Genomic DNA, 21,895 nt, shown 5'->3' with positions numbered 1-21,895 from the left:
TAAGTGGTGCCCAGAGTTAGACACCAGGATAATCTGTGCTAAACTAGTACTCCAAACTACTTTTACAGAATACTGGCTTAGCACGCATTTCATGCCTAACTTTGGCCATCAGCATTTACATCTGCAAAAAGGTAGGTGTAACTTCTCATGCATCCAGTTTCTGCAAACTCCCCTGACCTGCCCATACCCCTCCAATAGACATGCCCCCTTTGGAGCTACACATTATAAAACTTTAGGCACACGTTATAGCATAGGGCATAGAGCACAACTACATGTAACTCATAGTAGCTGCCAATTAAATGCTTGTTAATACCGTTATTGGATTGTTATCACCTAATGGATAGTGCAGAGCCTGGGAACCAGGTTCAAATCCCACTGCATCTCCTTGACTCTGGGCAAGTCACTTAACCCTCCATTGCCTCAGGTACAAAATAATTACTTCTACATAATATGCAAACCACTTTGATTATACCTACAGAAAAGGTGGTATATGAAATCCCATCCCCCTCTACAGAATCCGGCAGTAGGTCCGTGGAGAAGTTCAAAGCTTAAAAATTCCAATGCCTAGATTCATTTTTTTACAATAATTCCACCTAAGGGGGAAGCATCTGATTTTCCTAACCAGCCTAGATACTACAAACAGCAAAGTTATAGTACCCACATCTATAAGGTCTACTTTTCTCTTCTGGGTCCAGATTCCAAAACCTCTACTATATCCAAAAGATCCTTAAGTCTGCTCAGAATTATTCAGTCTAGTAGAAACAGTTCACTCCAGCAATACTATAGCAATCCATATTCAATACAATGTTACCACCTCTAGCCACTGCAACACTGAACTCCCCAAATTCATAGGATTTTCTTCCAGATATCTCACAAAAAGGCTCAAAGACTAAGGCTGGCTCAATGGATGATTGCTGGTTGCGCCTCGAGTCAACTTCCTTTGGTGCAAACCTCCCCCCCCCCCCCTCAAAAATCAGTAGCATCCCTCTCCAACCACATTGGCACCTCCTGTCATTAGCTCTCTGTGATTCAGTATTTCCCTTCCCTCCCCCTACACCTCCCTGTAGATCCAAGCATGTTACCCCACAACCCCCTCTAGAGGTCAAGCATTGCTCCATCTTCTCCCTGTCCCCCACTCATAGTCCTGCAAAGTTGCCGTAAGGAGCAATAAGACAGTCTGCCTCTGGCCTGCTTCAGGTCTTCTCTCTGCCACATCCCACCCACAGGAAATTGCATCAGAGTAGGTGGGATGCGGCAGAAGGAAGACCCAAGGCAACCTACCTTTATCACTGCTCCTACCAGCAACTCAGGCCAAGTTTGAAAGACCATGAGAAGTCAGGGAAGAGAGGTTGGACCCATGGAGGGGTGGGGGAGAGGGCAGAGTTGGAGAGAAAGGAGGGAGAGCCACCAGACACACAGAGAGGGATGGAGGTTTTTTTCCAGTGGATGCCAGAATTTTGGTTCCCTTTATTGCTGGCACCCCAAGACAGTGCCTCACCTGGTCCAATGGTTAAGTCAGCCTTGTCAAAGGCTGCCCCACCATAATTGGAACAATTCTAAGGCTAAATTCAGCACCTCTCTCTTATGTAGTATTCAGTGACTTCACTGTCCCATTCAAGCTCCTCCAATATGCACTACCCACAACTACTTCAACAGAAGGGATACAAATGTGTCCCCAAGTAAGCAAGTCGAGGTCAAACATCTCTGCCTCAAGTCAGATTGGCTCTTCCAACCCACACCCAGCAGCAAGATGAGGCCCTGAAATCACGCTACTCCCACAACAGCTGAGAAATCAATTTGGGCAGCTCATCTGCAACAAGGGAAAACTCCTCTGTTGCTCACTCTTCCTCTTGGCTCATTGAGGAAAAGGGGGGGAAATGTCCAGTAGATGACAGTGCTTCCAGTACAACAACCATCACTATCTTGATTCCATTCCCAAGACTGATGCTTATTATAACTGAGCATCTCTGTGAGCGTTCATTCATAGTAAACATAACTGGAGACTCCATGAAAAAGACTGACACACTAAAGTAACACGGTGAGGGGCAAGGGAATGTTTAGATTTAGCCCATGCCCTTTTCAGTAGTAACTCAAGGCAAACTATATTCAAGTACAGTAGGTATTTTCCTGTCCCTGGAAAGCTTACAATCTAAGTTTGTACCTGAGGCAATGGAGGGTCAAGTAATTTGTCCAAGTTCATAAGGAGTCTAAGTGTCCCATCAAAATTTGAGTTTTTAACTCAAGTTTCATGTTTTAAAAAGTGTTACAAACATAGATGCATTAAAGGGAGGGATAAGAGAGGAAGAAGCAGGAGAGAATATGTCACTGGGAGGGAAGGTATGATAGAATGCAGTATTACATTACTCCTTGCAAAGGCTGAATAATGTATGGATATATAGACGAGTGTGTGTGTCCTCAATATAGAAGTTAAAATTAAAGTGGCTCCATACTAAAGTAGGAGTAAGTTGATCGAGGTTTAACTACTAAGCAATGAAATTTATGAACTGTAGACACTTTTTAGTGTTGCATTTATTTATACACTAACTGGATAATAGTTACTAAATGCAAACTTAAAACATGGTGGGTCTCGGATTCATAAAGGGTGAAGATCACCGTTTAAAAAAACAAATGACTCAAAAATGCTTAACATTCTGTATTATAAAATTCAAACTACTTTTTATCTTTTCCAAATGATAGAAATTTATTGGCTATGACCCACTAGAAACAAATGGTTGAAGCCGTGCATACGCTGCATTATTAGGTTTAAGTTGCTGTCATCAGAGCTTATATTTCAGGAGTCATCTCAATATTTGACAACATCTGCATTGGTAAAGACTGATTAACGAGTGCTTCACTCAGAGGCTTCCTGCATGCTGGAAGTGCCAGAGCTTTGGCTTTTTCAGCCTGAACATACAAGGAGTAGCATTTTTTCTGTGGCAGGACCTGCTGAATGGAACAAGAAGAACTTTGCAGTGTTTAAAAAAATTACTGAAGCAGCATTTGTTAGCACAGGCAGCCTAGTGCTATGGGTTACAGTGACTGTACACTCTCTGGCTTTCTTGAATGTTGAGTGGTATAAAATTATCTTCTACTGGCTTATATGGCACTTACAGTGGTTACAGTACACTCCGCTCCATGGATAAATCCTTCTTATCTGTTTCCTTCTCCACTACTGCCAACTCCAGACTTTGCGCCTTCTGTCTCGCTGCACCCTACGCCTGGAATAAACTTCCTGAGCCCCTACGTCTTGCCCCATCCTTGGCCACCTTTAAATCTAGACTGAAAGCCCACCTCTTTAACATTGCTTTTGACTCGTAACCACTCGCCTCCACCTACCCTCCTCTCCTCCTTCCTGTACACATTAATTGATTTGATTACTTTATTTTTTGTCTGTTAGATTGTAAGCTCTTTGAGCAGGGACAGTCTTTCGTCTATGTTTGTGCAGCGCTGCGTACGCCTTGTAGCGCTATAGAAATGCTAAATAGTAGTAGTAGTATGTTTGAGCTCCACTCTGGATAAGGGCAGAATATAAATTATAATAAATGAAAAAAAAAACACTCTCCTTTCCATAAAACAGCAGCAGACAAAAAAAAAAAAAAAAGGCAAAACAAAAACTATTACGAAGGCTCACTGCAAAAGTCACAAAACAGCAGTCATTATTATGATCCTTGACAATTCAGACTACCAACTGAACCTTTTTTGCATGGTTTTCTTTGGCCGTTACTCAGCTGTTCTGGTTTAAAAGTTTTCAAAGGCACAAATCAATCATTCTACATACCACAGCAATAAGGTTCTAAGAGACAAATCAGCTCCACACCCACCAAGTGCTCATCTGCACAAGCACCCTACGTACCGTGACGGTCTGGCCTGCCTTCAGCACATATCGTGAGGTAAATTTATAATTCACAGAAGTCTCTCCAATCTTCCTGGTCATTTCCCAGCCCCCTAAGGGTTGATCCTGTAGAGAAACAAGAAAGCCAAGAATAGTTTTTTTAAAAAGCTGGTATAATTAGGCACAAGAGAGTTCAGAGCAAGTGCTGCTGTTAGTAGGTAAAGTTCTCTGCTTTTGCGGCATCATGCAAAGCAGTTACTTCAAAGTAAGAAAGAGAGAAGAAGAGGAAAATATTTCCACGAATTAAAACAAAATTAAAGCTGTTTGCAGTGCTTTCTGATTTATGGCTCCCATTAGGGTTTACTTCTCTCACTGGTTATATATCTCATTCACCATTATGTACTACACAGTAAAATTGTTAAAGAATCATAAAAAGGAAGTAAAATATGTAATTACAACTCCCTCCGCTATATAGCACCAAATAATGGCTGTTCATACAATCTTATGTTAGATATTGACCTGCTACTTCTGCGTTTGTTGGCAGATTTGGGCTGGGCACGGCCTAAGTTATCCATTCAACATCAAAATTCAGCCACTAGATAATAAAAATCATAAATTATATAAAAATGCATACAAAGCGGGTATAACTTTAAATCAACAATTTATCCAACTGAAGTTCTGTGGTGGCAGCCACGTGAGTGAAAATTAATCTCCAGAAATCCTATCGGAAGCACAGGTACTCACATAGCTTTTGTCTGGCAGGCTAGGCAGGAGACTTATGAGGCTAGCTGATCAGGCAGTGGCCATGCTAGTACTAGAAGCTGTTTAGATCATTAGAAATCCTTGTGGTTAGACCTGGGAATGGAAGGGTGCTGGATGTGAATTACACAGGGGATCTCGCTTATTCTTCTATCCATGATGGAGGAGTACAAAATGAGAAGATGACCGACACTGTCCTGAATAAGCAGAGAATCACACAAGTGGTCAAGCATGTGCAGCTAGGATACACCTTTGCTCTGTGGAGAGAATAACTCAGCAGACAGGATGGACCAATGTGCCTTTCTGCCATCATCTATTACTACATTGGAGTGAGTTCCTTAGCTTGGCTGGAAAGGTAGTGAACCAAGTCCTGTGAGGATTACGCTTCATCACTTAATACCTAGTGTGCTGCATGGTTTTTATATTTTATTTATTTATTTTTATATGGACCTACTGCACATCTGAGTGACATTTCAGTTCATTTAAACCAGAATAGGCTATTTTCTATTATCTCCTCTGCAGTTCTTGCATTTTCTATTCCCAACCTCCTCTTCTCTTGGGTCAGCCCTGCCATTGAGCGATTCTTTCACACACTTCTCCCTTGTTTTTTGGTTTCTTACTGACTTGCGTAAATGAGGTCCTACAATGCACATAGCCCCTCACCCTTTCCACAGGCCGCCCCTGCCCTCCCCCAATCTCCCCACCTCAAGTTCTGAAAGCTGAGCACATACTGCTATATTCTGCTGAAGATGTAGACTAGTGATTTTAACCCAGTCCTCAGGGACCACCTGGCTGATTAGGTTTTCAGGATAGCTCTCATGCATATTCATTGTGGTTATTTGCATGCAATGGAGGAAGTGCATACTAATACATCTCATGCATATTCATTGTGGAAACCTTGAAAACCCAACTGGCCAGGTGGTACCTGAGTACTGGGTTGAAAATCACTGCACTAGAGACCACCTTCTTTAAGGAGTCATGTGTTTGCTGCCAAACTGGAACCTCAATATTTACATTTCCCTTAAGAGAAAAATGTGGCTGGGCTAATTTTCAAAGCAAAATACAGCATGCGTTTCTTTTCCCTAATGTGGACAATTGCATATAGTTACCCTTACATGAGGCACTTTTGACAGCCACATTTTTCTCTTAAGGGAAATGTAAATATTGAGGTTCCACATAAGAGTAGCCATACTGGGTCAGACCAATGGTCTATCTAGCCCAGTATCCTGTTTTCCAAACAGTGGCCAAGCCAGGTCACAAGTACCTGGCAGAAACCCAAACTGTGGGCAAGCAGTTGCTTCCCAGGTCTGTCTCAATAGCAGACTATGGACTTTTCCTCCAGGAATTTGTCCAAACCTTTTTTACACCCAGAAATGCTAACTGCTGTTACCACATCCTCCGGCAAAGAGTCCCAGAGCTTAACTATTCATTGAGTGAAAAAAATTCCTACTATTCGTTTTAAAAGTATTTCCGTGTAACTTCCTCGAGTGTCCCCTAGTCTTTGTACTTTGGAACAATTAAAAAAAAAATTTGATTTACTCATTCTATACCACTCAGGATTTTGTAGACCTCAATCATATCTCCCCTCATCCGTCTCTTTTCCAAGCTGAAGAGCCCTAACCTTTTTAGCCTTTCCTCATACGAGAGGAGTTCCATCCCCTTTATCATTTTGGTAGCTCTTCTTTGAACCTTTTCGAATTCCGCTATATCTTTTTGACATATGGCAACCAGAACTGAATGCAATACTCAAGGTGTGGACGCATCAGGAGCAATACAAAGGCGGTCTTGCTCACCATCCCTTTCCTAATAATTCCTAGCATCCTGTTTGCTTTTTTGGCAGCCGCCGCACTCTTAGCAGAAGATTTTGGTGTATTATTTACAATGACACCCAGATCTTTCTTGAGCGCTGACTCCCCAAGGTGGACCCTTGCATCAGGTAACTATGGTTCGGATTATTCTTTCCAATGTGCATCACCTTGCATTTGTCCACATCAAACTTCATCTGCCATTTGTATGCCCAGTCTTCCAATTTCATAAGGTTTTCCTGTCTTTTGCATGTCTTATTCCTCCCACCTGCAGCTTGATTGCCCCACTAGCCTACCTTGCTCCAGGGATACATTCTACAGTACCTGTTCCGAACTGTTCTTCAAGCGGATGAATTTTCCATCTACGTCTATTTCCTCAATAGAAACGTTCCCAGTTGCTGAAGCTGAGTGGGAGATACTGATGCTGCTGCTAGCCTCAGACTCTTCCACATCGACTCTCTTCCTTTTGCCTCTGGCAGTACGCACACTGCGACTTGAGGAGGCACGTGACACTGTCACCCGGGAAGCAGGGCTGGGGGAGAGCTTCAGCCTAAAAGCAAGGGAATAAACCAATTACACAGTACCTACTACACATGGTATTAGTTTACATTCATGAAGCCCCATATATTCTATAACCTCAGGGAATGGCTCAAAGCATCACCAACTGAATTTGTCTTCAGTATTCACCACTTTAAGTGCTGACCTGTAGACTGGTGATAAATACTCTGAATGAAGGGTGTATGGTTATTTAGCATGCATGTACAGAAATCCTATTTTAAGAGACACAGTCTAATTTATCCGGTCAAATAATACAAGGGTCTTCACATACCTGTGTATGTAATATTTTGTTGTTTTAATTCTTCAGGATGTCTTTTTTTTTTTTTTTTTAAAGCTTATATAGTAGCTTTCCTGATAGTGTGTATGTGTACCACATGGTTCTCTGTTTCTGTATTTAGATACACTAGATTTAGTGGGCTTTTCCGTGCTTATACATCCCTATCGGCATAGCGTTCATACGAGGCATATTTTCAAAGCACTTAGCCTTCCAAAGTTCCATAGAAACCTATGGAACTTTGGAAGGCTAAGTGCTTTGAAAATATGCCTCTATGTGTACTATTCAGTCATCATAAAGTACTTCATCCTGTTGCTGTGACGGTCTCGGGATTCAAAATGGCCACCGAGAGTTGAAGCGGCCTCGCGAGACTTCAACTCTCGGTGGCCATTTTGAATCCCGAGACCGTCACAGCAACAGGATGCTGGGCAAGGACAGAGCTCCGGGCAGAAAAGAGGGGGCTCTTTCCTGCCCCGAAGAGGTCACTAGACCACCACGGCAGTAGATAGTAAGTAAGGGTGTGAGAATGCAAAAGGGGCATGCATGGCATGTGTCCTCTTGAGAGGACAAAATATGGTAACCCTACCAGAAAGCACTCACAGATCCAACACACAAACATTGTTTAGCACAGTTTGCCGAGTTTTATTTGTTAGATGTATGCTAGATCTCCCTTACCTCTTAGGTCGGACATCAATTCCAGTCTGTTTTTGTGTGTGTGCTGATATTTACATTTACTGCTTTTATTTGAGCACAAACTTCTTCAGACATTTATTCTTCCAAGAAAACAGTTTACAAACCTTTTAAATACATAAGCTTTCAGAATACTACTATAAACAATGCATCTGAAAGCTAAACATATACCACAAAAATAATGAAATAGGGGCATATTTACTAAAAAGCATTATGGTTTTGCACTTAACGCAGGTTAATAGGCAGAAGCAATACACCTTAAGTGCAAAGGATATATAGCAGTGATGGCGAACCTTTCAGAGACCGAGTGCCCAAACAGCAACCCAGTTCCAGGCCCCCTCCCTCTCTCCAAATTTTAAAAGTCATCTCTTGACTTACCTTGTCGAGGACGGGTTACGGCGGCCGTCAGCAGCGCTAAAATGCGTGCAGGCTCAGCCCTTCTCCCTCTCTAAGCTTTGGTCCCGCCCTTGCAGAAACAGGAAATGAGGGCGGGACCAGAGAGAGAGAGAGAAAGAGAGAGAGAGAGGAGAGAGAGAGAGAAAGAGCCGAGCCTGCACGCATTTTAGCACTGCTGCTGGCCACCGTAACCCGTCCCTGACAAGGTAAGTCAAGAGATGACTTAAAATTCGGAGGGAGGGAGGTGGTCTGGAACTCGAAGGAAGGGAGGGGGGACGACTCTGGAACTCGGAGGAAGGGAGAGGGGAGGGGGAGTGGGGACCCTGGAACTGGGAGGCGACTCTGGCTGAGGCAATGGCGTGCGTGCCAACAGAGAGGGCTCTGTGTGCCCTCTCTGGCACGCATGCCATAGGTTCGCCATCACTGATATATAGCAATGGCTGGGGGGGGGGGGGGGGGGGGGGGGGGGTGTCCAGCATGCCTCCTGTAGTTTTCGCACAGACAAGCACTCTTAAAACAACTTACTTTAGAGAGCTATGAGCGTGGATGCACCTAACCACCACCTATTCAGATGGCTGTATGAGAACTTGAATTAACTGCACATTTGACAGTGCAAGCTACTTACCATGCACCAACTACATCGTGCAGTACATGCACACTCTCTGCCCATACTCTGCCGAGAACCTTGCTCTTCCCATGCTAAGTAAAAATGTCCCATAGTAAAAGGATTATGTGAAGAAACTGTGTTTTAAGCCTGTAAAATGTATTGGATATTTTCCTGCATTAATTATATCCTGAAGTGTATTTCTCATATTTGGCCAGCAGGTGGTGTTTCTTGGCTATAAAGCTGTTACAGAGCAACGAATGTTCTTTTCTTTAGTTTTAGCACACAAACAGGAAGCAAGCAGTATATTTTTGAAATGTTCTTGTTCTGGGCTCTGATTGGCCCAGAAGCTCATTTTATTTGGAGCATACTGGCTTTTGCTCCAGTCTTAGCCAAGAAGAGAGAGACAGATCTCTTTGCTGAGGCCCTGTAAACAGTTACATTTGATAACTTGTGAGCAGCTATATGTCCTGATCTTCCCACGTACTTTTTAAAAAGTAAACAAATGTTTAGTGTTATAATTGATCCATATTTCAGTTACCTGTTATTGTTTGCTAATTGCACATTGTTTTGTAAACTGTTCAATTTTTAAGACAATAAACAATTTAGTTTGCCTGTTTGGCCTGATAAAGAATCTTGGTGGTTTGTGTGTTGGATCTGTGAGTGCTTTCTGGTAGGGTTACCATATTTTGTCCTCTCAAAAAGAGGACATGTCCCGCCCCCCTGCCTCACCCCTTTCGCATCCTCACCCCGTCACATATTCCCCTCCCCTCCTCCTGGGGTCATGTATTCCCCTCCCCTGCAACTCCACCCCGTCACCTCCCGTTTCCCTTACTTACTATCTACTGCCCTGGTGGTCTAGTGACCTCTTCGGGGCAGGAAAGAGCCCCCTCTTTCCTGCCCGTATCTCCGTCCTTGCCCAGCATCCTGTTGCTGTGACGGTCTCGGGATTCAAAATGGCCACCAAGAGTTGAAGTCTCGCAAGGCCGCTTCAACTCTCGGTGGCCATTTTGAATCCCAAGACCATCACAGCAACAGGATGCAGGGCAAGGGGGCTCTTTCCTGCCCCAAAGAGGTCACAACCACCAGGGCAGTAGATAGTAAGTAAGGGAAGGGGAGGCTAGGATAGGCCTGCCGCCCGCCCGTTTGTCCAGAAATCCGGACAAACGGGCGGACTGGCAAAACCTGTCCGGACATGTCCTCAAAAAAGAGGACATGTCCGGGTAAATCCTTACATATGGTAACCCTACTTTCTGGGAACTGTGGGACCACTGTGAGTGTGGCCTCCAGTAACCTAGAAATCACTGGGGATAATTTGAGAGCGGGAGACTCACCAGAGGCGGTTGTGACCCAGTCTGTGGGAGGAGGGTGCTAGTATAGAGAATGAGCGGCAGGTGCAGGCAGACCCGAGCTGTGCTGGGTATAGACCTTCTAAAAGGCCATGGGGTAACCCCAAGCAGGTGGCTAGGTGTTTTGTGACAGATTATTCTTACAATTTAGATAAAACGCATCAGCTAAACAGCAGTGTACAATCCTGTCATCTTACCTCTCTTCCTCACCCTCCAGTAGTTTGCGATACGCGCTGATCTCCATGTCCAGTGCCAACTTTACATCCAAGAGCTCCTCATAGTCGCTAAGCTGCTGTTGCATTTGATCTCGGATTTGCGCCATTTCTCGCTCTCTTTCTGCCAGCATTTGCCGGCAATTCTCCCTTTCCTTAGCCAGGGTGTCCTCCAGCTCTTGCATCCGTTCATGCCAAGCTCTGGACTATAAGGCAATTATTTTTTTTTTTATAATAAATAGGCATATCTGGTTACTGAGGACTGCCCAAACTCTACATCCATAAACACATTTTCATATAAGCGCAAACACTAGCCGCCTAGTGCCAGTGGTTCTCCACCCAAATCCTTGGGGCACACCCATCCAAGATGGTTGTCAGAATATCCATAATGAATATGCATGAGAGAGATTTACATATCAAGGAAGAAGTGCATGAAAAATCTCTTCTATACATATTCATTATGAAGTGGATTATCCTTAAAACCCAACTGGCTGGTGTGCCCCAAGTACTGCGTTGAGCAGCACTGGCCTAGTGAACCTTTCTTCCTGACAAACATTTACCTCAATGACCTCCAAACTATGGGTTGGGAGCCCAAACAGGGTCACAGAAATGGGGCTGCTCCATCCTCTAGATCTCCATTATGACCAATGTCCAGTAATGATTGTCAATGTAGGGCCTGTGAGTCAGTAAATATTCACAGACCTTGCTCCCTCCCTCCTGTGTCAGTGGGCTTCCTGCTCAACTGGAAAGCTATGTAAATTACTGACTGCTGCCTTTGTGATTACATAGGTGGAGATAAGAGGAGGAATCTTGTTTCCCCATCATCATCCAAGGTAGTGGTTCTCAACCCAGTTCTTAGGGCTCACCCAGCTGTTGGGTTTTCAGGATCTCTGCAATGAATATGCATGAAAGATCTGCATACCAAGGAGGCAGTGATCGCAGATCTATGTATCATGCATATTCATTGTGGATATCCTGAAAGCTCAACTGGCTGGATGTGCCCTGAGGACTAACTTGAGAAGCGATGATCTAGGGTTATGAGAATTTTAAGTTTAAAATGGGGTCATATAGGATAAAGTTTGGTAAATCATTAGTCTAGTGCCACATGATTAATCTAACATCCTAAAGAGAAACAGGATAAGAACAAAAGTGTTCTGCAGAAAACAAACAGCAAAAGGCGGAAACAGCCAGGGGGATAATGTAGTCACAGAAGCCACACTCTGGATATAAATTTTATTGTTGACCTGAGATGGCTGTGTTTCAGGCAACTGCCTGCGTCAGACACACTGTTTTGCAGACCACGAAGGAGTTGAGTTTGTGAAGATTTTCTGTCTCAATGCCATTTTGAATGGTGTAACGGTATTTTGTTGGATTGACCGATATGAGAGGTTAAGGTTTGTGAACACATAATCGCACTGAAAAACAAGGACCCCCTGACACAGGCACCAGCTGAAACATGGCTGTATCAGGTCAAAAATAAAATTTATAACCAGAGTGTGGCTCCAGCAACATCTTTATCCTCCTGGCCATCTCTGCTTTTTGCTTAATCTAACACCCTAACATATGCTGGGAATGGTACCTCTTACTCTATAAACACCTTACCCCGCATATATTTGGTGACAGAACCTAGAGATGAATAGAATAAAGTATGTGGATCTGCCAAGTCACCAGTACAAGCAGTAAAACACCACATATGCTACACAAGGTAATGTCAAAACATCTATTAGCTCTATATATCAAATACCTAAGAATTTCATGTTCATAATTGCTTTTATACTCCTCCTCCTCCACAGTATTAGGAGGAAAAATAAAACCTCCCTCCACCTATGACTGCCTGCACAAACTTAAGGGGCCCTTTTATTAAAGCTTAGAGCTTGTTAACAGAATTAGCAAGTGCTAAATAAGATGCCCACAGATAGGCTTCTTTGTATTTAGCATGTGCTAAAATGTAGTAAAAGGGCCCCTAAGATCCTTACTATCAGCATTAAAACAAAAAGTAACCCAGCTTGAAGAGAGAGAGAAAAAAAAAAAGAAATAAGTGAAACATGAATGAATAAAATCTCACTGTATGACAGAATATGAGCAGCAATATGGATGATGCATTGCCTTATACTGCTTAAGGAATAAACACGTTTATGAGGTTGGCAAGAATAATTTTTTGACCACTACCGGAGTGTTAATGTATCACATACGTAATCACTTCCTCTGCAGAAGAGCTGTATGCAGTATCTGAAAAGCAAATTTATTATTTCCTCTTCTGAAATTTCTAACCATTATAAAAATGTTACTAGTCATTTAAACACAAAGCCATAAAAAAAAATCCCCAAATAAGCAGTGGTAAGGAATCACCTAGAAGGAAGACTTAGTTGTCCCTCTCTCCCACAAGTAAAATATTTCCCCCAGGTTGCATCAAATTGCTCCAACCTGCAACAGAACAGTGTGTATCACTGCTTTGCCTGGGGTGGTGAAATAACCAAATCACACAGCTTTCTAGACCATCTTCTAAGAAATAGAGCAGTCCCAAGAACAACAAAGAGACTCACAAGAACTAGCAATTCCCTTTATGGATGTGGTAAATTGGTTCTGCTTCATTCTGTTGGTTTACTAACATCAGCAACACACTAACTCCAACAAAACTTCCTGGAAGCCAATATTACCGCACAGAAGATTTTAAAAAATCACTGGGAGGTGATCTGCAAGCAAGCAAAGCAGTAAATCATGAAGCAGACCAGCAGGTGTAGAAGTAGATGGTTTATTAAAACACATACTTGACATGGCCCAAAAAGGCTGCATTTTGGGTAAAGCTGTAGTCCAGATGCACAGAATTAAAAATATGCCAATAAATATTAAATTATATCAAAAATAATTCCAATAAAACATACAGATAAAAGTAAATAAAATACAAATAAAAGTGCAGTCATAAAATGTAACAAATAAAACCACCACAATTTATACTGTCAAGAAAGAACAAGCCATATCAATAGGTGCATAATTTGACTATAATTACAAAATCGTGTACAGATTTTACACACTATAATTGCAACAGAGAAAGCTGACGTGAAATGCAAGCAAATACAGCACTCTCTCTTCAAAGCAGCAGCAGTTCTATACCACAGGCCTTCCTGAGAACCTTATATAAATCACTCTTGTCTATGTTCATGCACTGCATTTCACACCAGCTTGCTCTGTTGCAACTATAGAGCGTAAAGGAGGAGATTCTATATACGGTGCCTAAAATAAAAAAATTAAAAAAAAAAAAAAATCGGAGCTGAAATCAGTGCTGACTAAGCATATTTAGGCAACGATTATAGAATATGCTTAGTTTATATTTCAGATATAACAAAAGAGAGGGAACGAAGTACAAACTAAAGTCCAAACAAAAAAAAAAACAGCACCACGGGCCTTTAAAAATGGAACACAGTTCTTTAATGAATGAGCCTTGACAAAAAGACCTGACACGGGCCGTGTTTCGGTGACTAGCACCTGCGTCAGGGGTCACAGTGATGACGTGGAAAACTTGGGGAATAACTCGAATATATTCCTCTACAATATATTATTCCTTACCCCACGTCTTATGTAGTAAAAGCTAGCTAGCTTTTACTACATAAGACGTGGGGTAAGGAATAATATATTGTAGAGGAATATATTCGAGTTATTCCCCAAGTTTTCCACGTCATCACTGTGACCCCTGACGCAGGTGCTAGTCACCGAAACACGGCCCGTGTCGGGTCTTTTTGTCAAGGCTCATTCATTAAAGAACTGTGTTCCATTTTTAAAGGCCCGTGGTGCTGTTTTTTTTGTTTAGTTTATATTTCAGCGCATAAATCTACATCCACCCATTTACACCAACAAAAAGTGTAAATCCCTGCGCGTAGATTTAGGCGCAGTAGGCCATATTCTATAACTAGGCACGGAAAATTTTGGAACACCCACGAAACACCCATTTTCCTCCCCATAACCACACCCCTTTTTGCCTGTGCACATTAGAAGTTCAGCACACATCGTTACAAAATACGCTTAGCGATTTGTGCGCCTAAATTCTAATCAGTGCACATTAAGGGAAAGGGACTTGATATACCGCCTTTCTGTGGTATTTTGCAACTACATTCAAAGCGGTTTACATATATTCAGGTACTTATTTTGTACTAGGAGCAATGGAGAGTTAAGTGACTTGCAAAGAGTCACAAGGAGCCGCAGTGGAAATTGAACTCAGTTCCCCAGGATCAAAGTCCGCTGCACTAACCACTAGGCTACTCCTCCCCCTCATTATTGCTTGTTAAGTGCTGTTATCAGTGCTCATTAGCTTATTAAGCTACAAGAATCTGTGCTGATTTCAGCACAAATCTCTAGGCACACTATATAGAATCCGGGGGGAAATTACTCTGTACACCTACTGATGTGTCTTCTTTTGCATGTCACACAGTTGTGATTGTTTTATTTAGCTCACATTTTATGACTGCACTGTTATATTATTTGTATTTAATGTTTTATTTAAGTTGTATGTTTTATTAGAATTATTTTTTTATATTTAATATTTGTGTGTCTGGACTACAGCTTTACCCCCCTGACGCAGTCTTTTTGGGCAAAACATGGCCACATCAAGTACATGTTTTAATTTTTTTTTTTAATTTTAAAGGCAGTCTTTATTAAAACAGTAAAGAAACATACACATAATAGCATTGAAAATCATAACAGTGTAAGATAACCAAATCCAACAAGCTGCCAAAAAGATCAGCGCTCAAACATCTAGTCTTTTTTTTTGTGTGTGTGTTTTAATAAACTGTCTACTTCTACACCTGCTGGTCTGCTCCATGTTTTGCTACAGCCAATACTACCCTGCAGTTGTTAGCATTATTTGAAAGGACAATAATATGAAATTAGGAAGGAAAGAAGTAACCCACAACATGTTACACCCTTCCCCTTTCCTATCCATAACAAGCTTTAATTAAAAAACCCATACATCACAAATACAAGCCCTCCAGATAAAACCCCAGTACTGACAGCCGTTACCTCCTTCTGCAGACTGGCTAACTGGGCAGAAAGGTTATCAATGCGCATGCGGCTCTCCATCAGTTCTTCCCGGGTGCTGTTAACTGTGGAACTGTTCATCTCCGAAGCCAGTCTGGCGTTCTCTAGCTGGAACAAATGAAATAGGTCTTGTCAGGTTTCTCTATAAGCAGTGCTCTGGCTGCTCACAAATGAGGAACACCAGTCAGTGCAAAGTACATTTCAAACAGCTACGATAGGAAGCCCCAGCTTCCTGTCCACATGTGCAAGACAAAAACATACTGCTGCCTTTTTTTTTTTTTTTTTAATTTCTGGCATTGTTTCGTGCACACCCAGCATACCAAATTCAAAATCCAAAAACAAATCCTGACGTTTTACTGTGGAAAAACCGTAAAAAAAAAAAACAGCCTCTGCCAAACAGGTGCCCTCGGAACAACAGAAAAGGCTTTTTTCTAGCCTTTGTAAGAATACAACTTGGGCTAGCATAGAGACAGTACATTTATGCCAACCATCCTCTTGGTTTGCTGATCAATGCACATAGTCTCCAATGTTGCCTCACTGCTATGGGACACATCCTGCCATCCAAACTTAAATAGGCACTGGAGAAACTAGACAAGTAATGAGGCCCTTTTACAAAGGTAAGTTGAGAAATGGCCTGCGGTAGTGTAGATGCGTGTTTTGGGCGTGAGCAGAATCATTTTTCAGCGCACCTATAAAAAAACATGCCTTTTAAAAATTTTTGCCAAAAAAGGACATGCGGCAAAATGAAAACTGCCCCATGTCATTTTTGGATCTGAGACCTTACCGCCAGCCATTGACCTAGCGGTGAAGTCTGATGCGGTAACCAGGCGGTAATGACCTATGCACGTCAAAATGCCACTTGGCACGCACCCAACACGTGCATCCGAAAATAAAAATTATTTTTCGGGTGCGTGCCAAAAATGAAATTACCACAGGAGCTATGCGGTAGCCGGTTAACTCCATTTTGGCGCGCAAAGACGCTTATGCCACTTAGTAAAGGGGCCCCACAATCAACTGACTGCAATGCAGGATTCTAACGTCACTTTCATTAATATTTTTGGCAGATAAAATATATTTTATTTAATTGCCATATGCATCAGAACAGAGGGCTGGAAGATTTCAATATGTCATCATCCCAAAGTTTTTGCATATTTTAATAAATCATCACATTCTCTCACAGAAAAGTGATTTCAGAGGCTGGCAAACTGAACATTTACCTAAAAAATAAATGATACTTTACATTTTTATCTTATAAACCATGAGTTTATGTATGACATATGCAGTTTACTGGCTACCAGCTGCCTCTCTCAAAATAGGATTAACAATATTTTTCTCATAACGAAGGAGATAAGGATGCATTTGAATTTACTTAACGGTTTTTAAAAAGTTGGTTTTGTAAAATCCAGTAATCTTTTCAAAATTTTAAATGGAGAAAAAAAAATCTTGCTCTAAGATCCAGGGTGATCAAGACAAGGTGCTTATCCTTGCCAGGTATGGGATTCCTGAGGGCGACCGATTTGCTTATATACAAGTAATACATTTTATAGGCAAGCAGGGCTGGAGAGGAGGAACCCCCAGGGAAGGGGAAAGTTTAGAAAATCTGTGGATATTGTTGAGGAAAGTGCCACAATCTATTTTGGTGCTATACCGGTTCTTTCAAGGGGATGAAGATAAGACATACTCATTTCAGGGTGCATGGGAAAGGGATTTGCAATGCCACTTCACCCAGCAGGAATGGGAAAATGTATGTGGGGAAGTACAGAAAGCCTCGGTTTGTGTATTAATACAGGAAAATGCATATAAAGTACTCACAAGGTGGTACTACACACCAGAGAGGTTGAAAAAAAATGTACCAAGGGACATCGGATGAGTGTTGGAGATGTAAAACACAGAAAGGCACATTTCTCCATGTGTGGTGGACATGCCCGGGGGTGGTACCATTTTATCAAGCAGTAATGGAGGTGCTGGTCCGAACCATGGGAGTGTCTCTAGTGTGTGGTCCACGGGGGTGTTTACTGGGAATATATAATGAGCGGGAGGTGTGGGAGGAAAGTAAAATGATGCGCTGGGGACTAGCAGCGGCTAAGTGTCTTATAGCGTGCTGCTGGAAATCAGTAGACCCTCCAGACATAGGGGATTGGAAGGTTAAAGTGAGGCATTTGTGGCATATGGAGCGGCTAACGGTGTACAGGAGGGAGGGGGAACGGCAAAGACTCCAGCAAATGATGGAGAAACTTTAAAAGGGTCTGGACACATTCCAAGGAAGGGGGAGAGGAACGGCAAGGGGAGGGTAAGATCAGGGGTTTTAGGATATATATTAAGGGGGGAGGGAAGGGGGGTTTTGGGGGTAATACAGATCCTTTCATCAGTGAAAGAAAAGAGAATAATTAATATGGGGGAAAAGCAGGGGGTAAAAAGGGTGGAGGGAATTGGTTATAGGAAATAGTTGGGAATATAGGGGAGGGATTGTGGTTGTGTGTTACCAGGCAGTTAGAAAGTCTGTATGTTGAGATAAGTTTAAGAGACAGGCACAAAATTGTTGTATATTTTATGGTTTGATGATGACCAATGTATACATAAGAAAAATGCAATAAAAATCTAAAGTTAAAAAAATAAAAAAAAAAAGACAAGGGGCTTATCCTGCTTTGGTCCCTGATTTTATGGTTCTGAAAGATTTTGCACAAAAAGATCTAGTTTTAAAGGAGGATCGATTTCCCTACACAAACTGTGTTTGCTGTGTTTATCCCTGTTCATGAGTATTTGTATTGTTATCTAGTAGTGTTAAGATCAAATTTTTTAAAAGTGTGTTTCAGGCATCTAATTTTTTCTTTTTTAAAATGGACCAAGACCTAGTGATGGAAGTGTCTCCACCCCTCCACAAGAGATATGCAAACTATTTATAGCCCTTTGCAGTCTGTTAAAACACACTGGGGAACGAAGGTAAGTTGGGATAAGAGCTCCCAATTCTCACAATACATAAATGTATTCCAAAAGGTATGTATACAAAAAAAGATTCCCCCCCACTCCCCTGCACACAAAAAAATGAAAAAGAAAAAACGGGGGACGACCAATCGAATTCCAACTCAGGAGTAACTTATTTGAATGTAAAGAAACAAATGTACAATAAAACTAAAATAGTCCTTCTTATTGACCATCACTGCACAAAACAGCTGTAGAAACAACTGTCTTTAGATAGCCTTTTCTACAGCCATTTTGTGTTAGCCTTATCGTGATTTTCCTGCATAGATAATTTTGATTAACTCAACTGCTCTTCAATATAATTTGGCCCGTGACTTTAGGCGCTTCCCCCGGGTTCTATATAGTGCGCTTAGATTTAGGCGCTGAAATCGACACGGATTCTAACACACCACGTGTAACTTAATTGGCTTAACAAGCTAATGAGCGCTGATAAATAATGAGCACTAACTGGCACTGATTAGAATTTAGGCGCACAACTTGCTAAGTGTATTCTATAATGATGTGCGCTGAACTTATAAAGCGTGAAGGCAAAAGGGGTGTGGTTATAGGTGGGGAAAAGGGCATTCCAAAATTTGGGTGCCTAATTATAGAATATGGCCCAGTGCGCCTAAATTTACTTACTGAAATTTTATACCAGGTTTTTGTTGATGTAAATAGATACACGTAGATATCAGTGTTGAAATATCAACTAAGCATATTCTATAATCGGCACCTAAATCTAAGTGTCGATTATAGAATAAGCTTAGTCGGCACTGATTTCAGCACTGATTTTTCATGCGCCATATATAGAATCTCCTCCTTTGGGGGTATCTTCAGCGGATTGTTTGTCTTTATCTGGACTCCTAAATAAAAAATGAAATGAGGCTCATTGGGTCCTTCTTATTATGCGACATAACTGTTCCCCGATGTTGGACATTGGATTATCTGAAGATAATTTTGGGACTATTTTGTGGTATTTAGCCTTACTTTTGAGTCAGTTTGTTCTGAACATTTAATAGTGAGTTGGGCACGCTTCTGAGCACATTTATATCATATTTGGAGCACCACAGAGTACAGTTCAGTGTTTATTATAGTGGAACCCTGGGATGTAATTTAATGATGACTGGTATAGCAATGGGTGAGACCCTTGAGTGGTTCCTACAATTGTACTTATCCATTTTGAGCACTGGTGAGTGCTTTGTCTCTGATGATACTGAGGATCAACTTCTTTCACTATTAATATTTTGGTGAAAGTTTTTTTTTCCGGACTACCTCTGTGGATGCTGTCAAATTATATTGAAGAGCAGTTGAATTATTTGATTTTTGTATGTCTTCTTGGAGTTTATTTTTGTATAGATAGTTTTGAAGACAGACATCTGTCTATATTGCTATTTCACAGATTTTTTTTGTGACCTGATTGTGCTACTTTTTATTTTGGACTTACTGACTGATGTCCTTGTATTATCAACTAGACCAAAATTACTTCTGACTCCTGAGGCAGGCGCCTTCCACACTGAAACGCAGGACTGCATAGAGTTAACAAGTTGTCAATAAGGACAATTTTAGTTTTATTGTACATTTGCTTTTTACATTCAAATAAATAAGTCACCCTTGAGTTGGGATTCAATTGGTCGACCCCTGTTTTTTCTTTTTTTCCTTTAATGTATTCTAAAGGCTCATAAATGAGTTGCTATTCCAGTGTTGGCTTTACATGTATGCTATAAATAATTTGTGATGTGTGTTGCTTGTTGGGCTTTATGTGTTATATTTTATTACTTCGCACAGCACAACACTTCCAATTCCTTTTAGTCACAGCCATAAATTGATCACTGCTATTTTACAAAAGAAATCATAGTATAATTAAAATATGTAAATGAAACACTAAAAAGAATAAACCCACTGAAAATAAAAAATACAATATAATAAAAGCAAATAGCAACATAGGCTTCTGTGCCACGTGTCCTAAAGGTAAGCAAACACAAATAACCTCAAATAGTCTCTCTCCAGTCTTAAAACCTGAGAAGTCCATTCTACCCATAACAAATATTTCAGATTAGGGCATTCTTAGTGAGGGAAATGAAGACACGCTTTCCCTCATGACTGCAAATTACACACAGAGAACCTACTTACGATACTTTAAAAATCTGTTGAGTCTTGCCCAATACTAACTTTGCACAAATTCAATTTTAAAATGTATCCAAAAATCACACTGGAAGTCAATGCAGCTGTTTAAGCACCGGGGCGACATGCCTACTCTGCAATCTCTCAACAATATAAGCAGCAGCATTCTGGATCAATACCGGTATGAATGGATCCAGCATAAACAGCATTAAAAATAGTCCAGGCGAAATGAAACAAGAACCTCTGCCACTATCACTAAGGGGCCCTTTTACTAAGGTCAGGGTGGGCTAATGCGCGGGTAGTGTTCGCCAAATCAGCACTACAGCTGAGCTAGTGCATGCGCTCGGCAGTAATTCAGAGTTTAGCGCGTGCCAAATCGTGCGGTAGAAAATAATTTTCTACTGGGGGGGGGGGGGGAGGGTGTTCCTGGCGGTAAGCAGTCACCGCACGCTGCATGGTTACCGCGTGGGTAGTGCGTGAGCCCTTACTGCTAGGTCAATAGGTGGCGGTAAGGGCTCAGGCCATAAATAGGCGCACACTAGTTTTCATTTCAGTGCACACCCATATCCCATCCCATTTAAAAAAGCCCTTTTCTCCCAGCCCTAGTAAAAAAAAAAAAAAATGGTCCAGTGCACACCCAAAACACGCGCCCACACTACCGCAGGCCACTTTTTACCGTGGCTTAATAAAAGGACCCCTAAATCTGAAATTCAAGATAAATTCATAGCTATAATTTATAGGGGACACAGACGACAATTACTCTAGAAATCTGAGCTTTGTTTCACTTCTGGGTCCAACCAGACTTCTAATAAATCATCAAACATGACCACATCTGGGAAAAAGTGACCAAAGTCTCCAGAAACAAAATAAACGAGGTTTTAATGAATTCCATTAGAACAATTTGTAATACAACAATTCAAACCCCACCCTTTTTTGTGAAAAAATAAAAGTTACAAAAATTCAAACATGTAACTTTTACAGACTGCTTACGGACCCATAACATGGGAAATCAGCCAGGCTCAACATTTTGGATCTTCTATTTTAGTCACCTTTTTCCGAGAGATGGTCACAGATAATCAACCATTTCCAGGAAAGCAGCAGTCATAGGAGCTGACTTTGTAGGTGCTTGAGCACCCTCAATATTGAGAAAATTGTTTGCATGTGTAAGGGAGGGGTTATTTCCATTGGGCTTAGCACCCCCAATGATTTTGAAAAGTTGGCTCCTATGGCAGCAGTGACTCCAATTCAGGGAAAAATTCCTTTGTGCAATGAGGTGGGAGAAAGGGAGAAAAAGCACCAGTTAATAAAA

The 21,895-nt window shown here is 41.6% G+C and overlaps 1 protein-coding gene across 1 annotated transcript in view; it reads right to left on the bottom strand.

Annotated features, from left to right (window-relative positions):
- LMNB1 (lamin B1) overlaps positions 1–21,895 on the bottom strand; it is a 97,203-nt gene that overhangs the window by 23,714 nt on the left and 51,594 nt on the right. Inside the window, exons 5-8 of the mRNA XM_030193570.1 lie at positions 15,490–15,615; positions 10,465–10,685; positions 6,721–6,946; positions 3,854–3,958 (exon numbers count right to left, since the gene is read on the bottom strand). Of these exons, the coding sequence (XP_030049430.1) occupies positions 3,854–3,958; positions 6,721–6,946; positions 10,465–10,685; positions 15,490–15,615 (678 nt within the window). The remainder of the gene's footprint in view (positions 1–3,853; positions 3,959–6,720; positions 6,947–10,464; positions 10,686–15,489; positions 15,616–21,895) is intronic.

This window comes from Microcaecilia unicolor, chromosome 2 (assembly GCF_901765095.1).
Source record: "Microcaecilia unicolor chromosome 2, aMicUni1.1, whole genome shotgun sequence".
Lineage (NCBI taxonomy): Eukaryota > Metazoa > Chordata > Amphibia > Gymnophiona > Siphonopidae > Microcaecilia > Microcaecilia unicolor.
The sequence above is the reverse complement of the archived record's forward strand: the minus strand, read 5'-3'. Positions and strand labels throughout refer to the sequence as shown.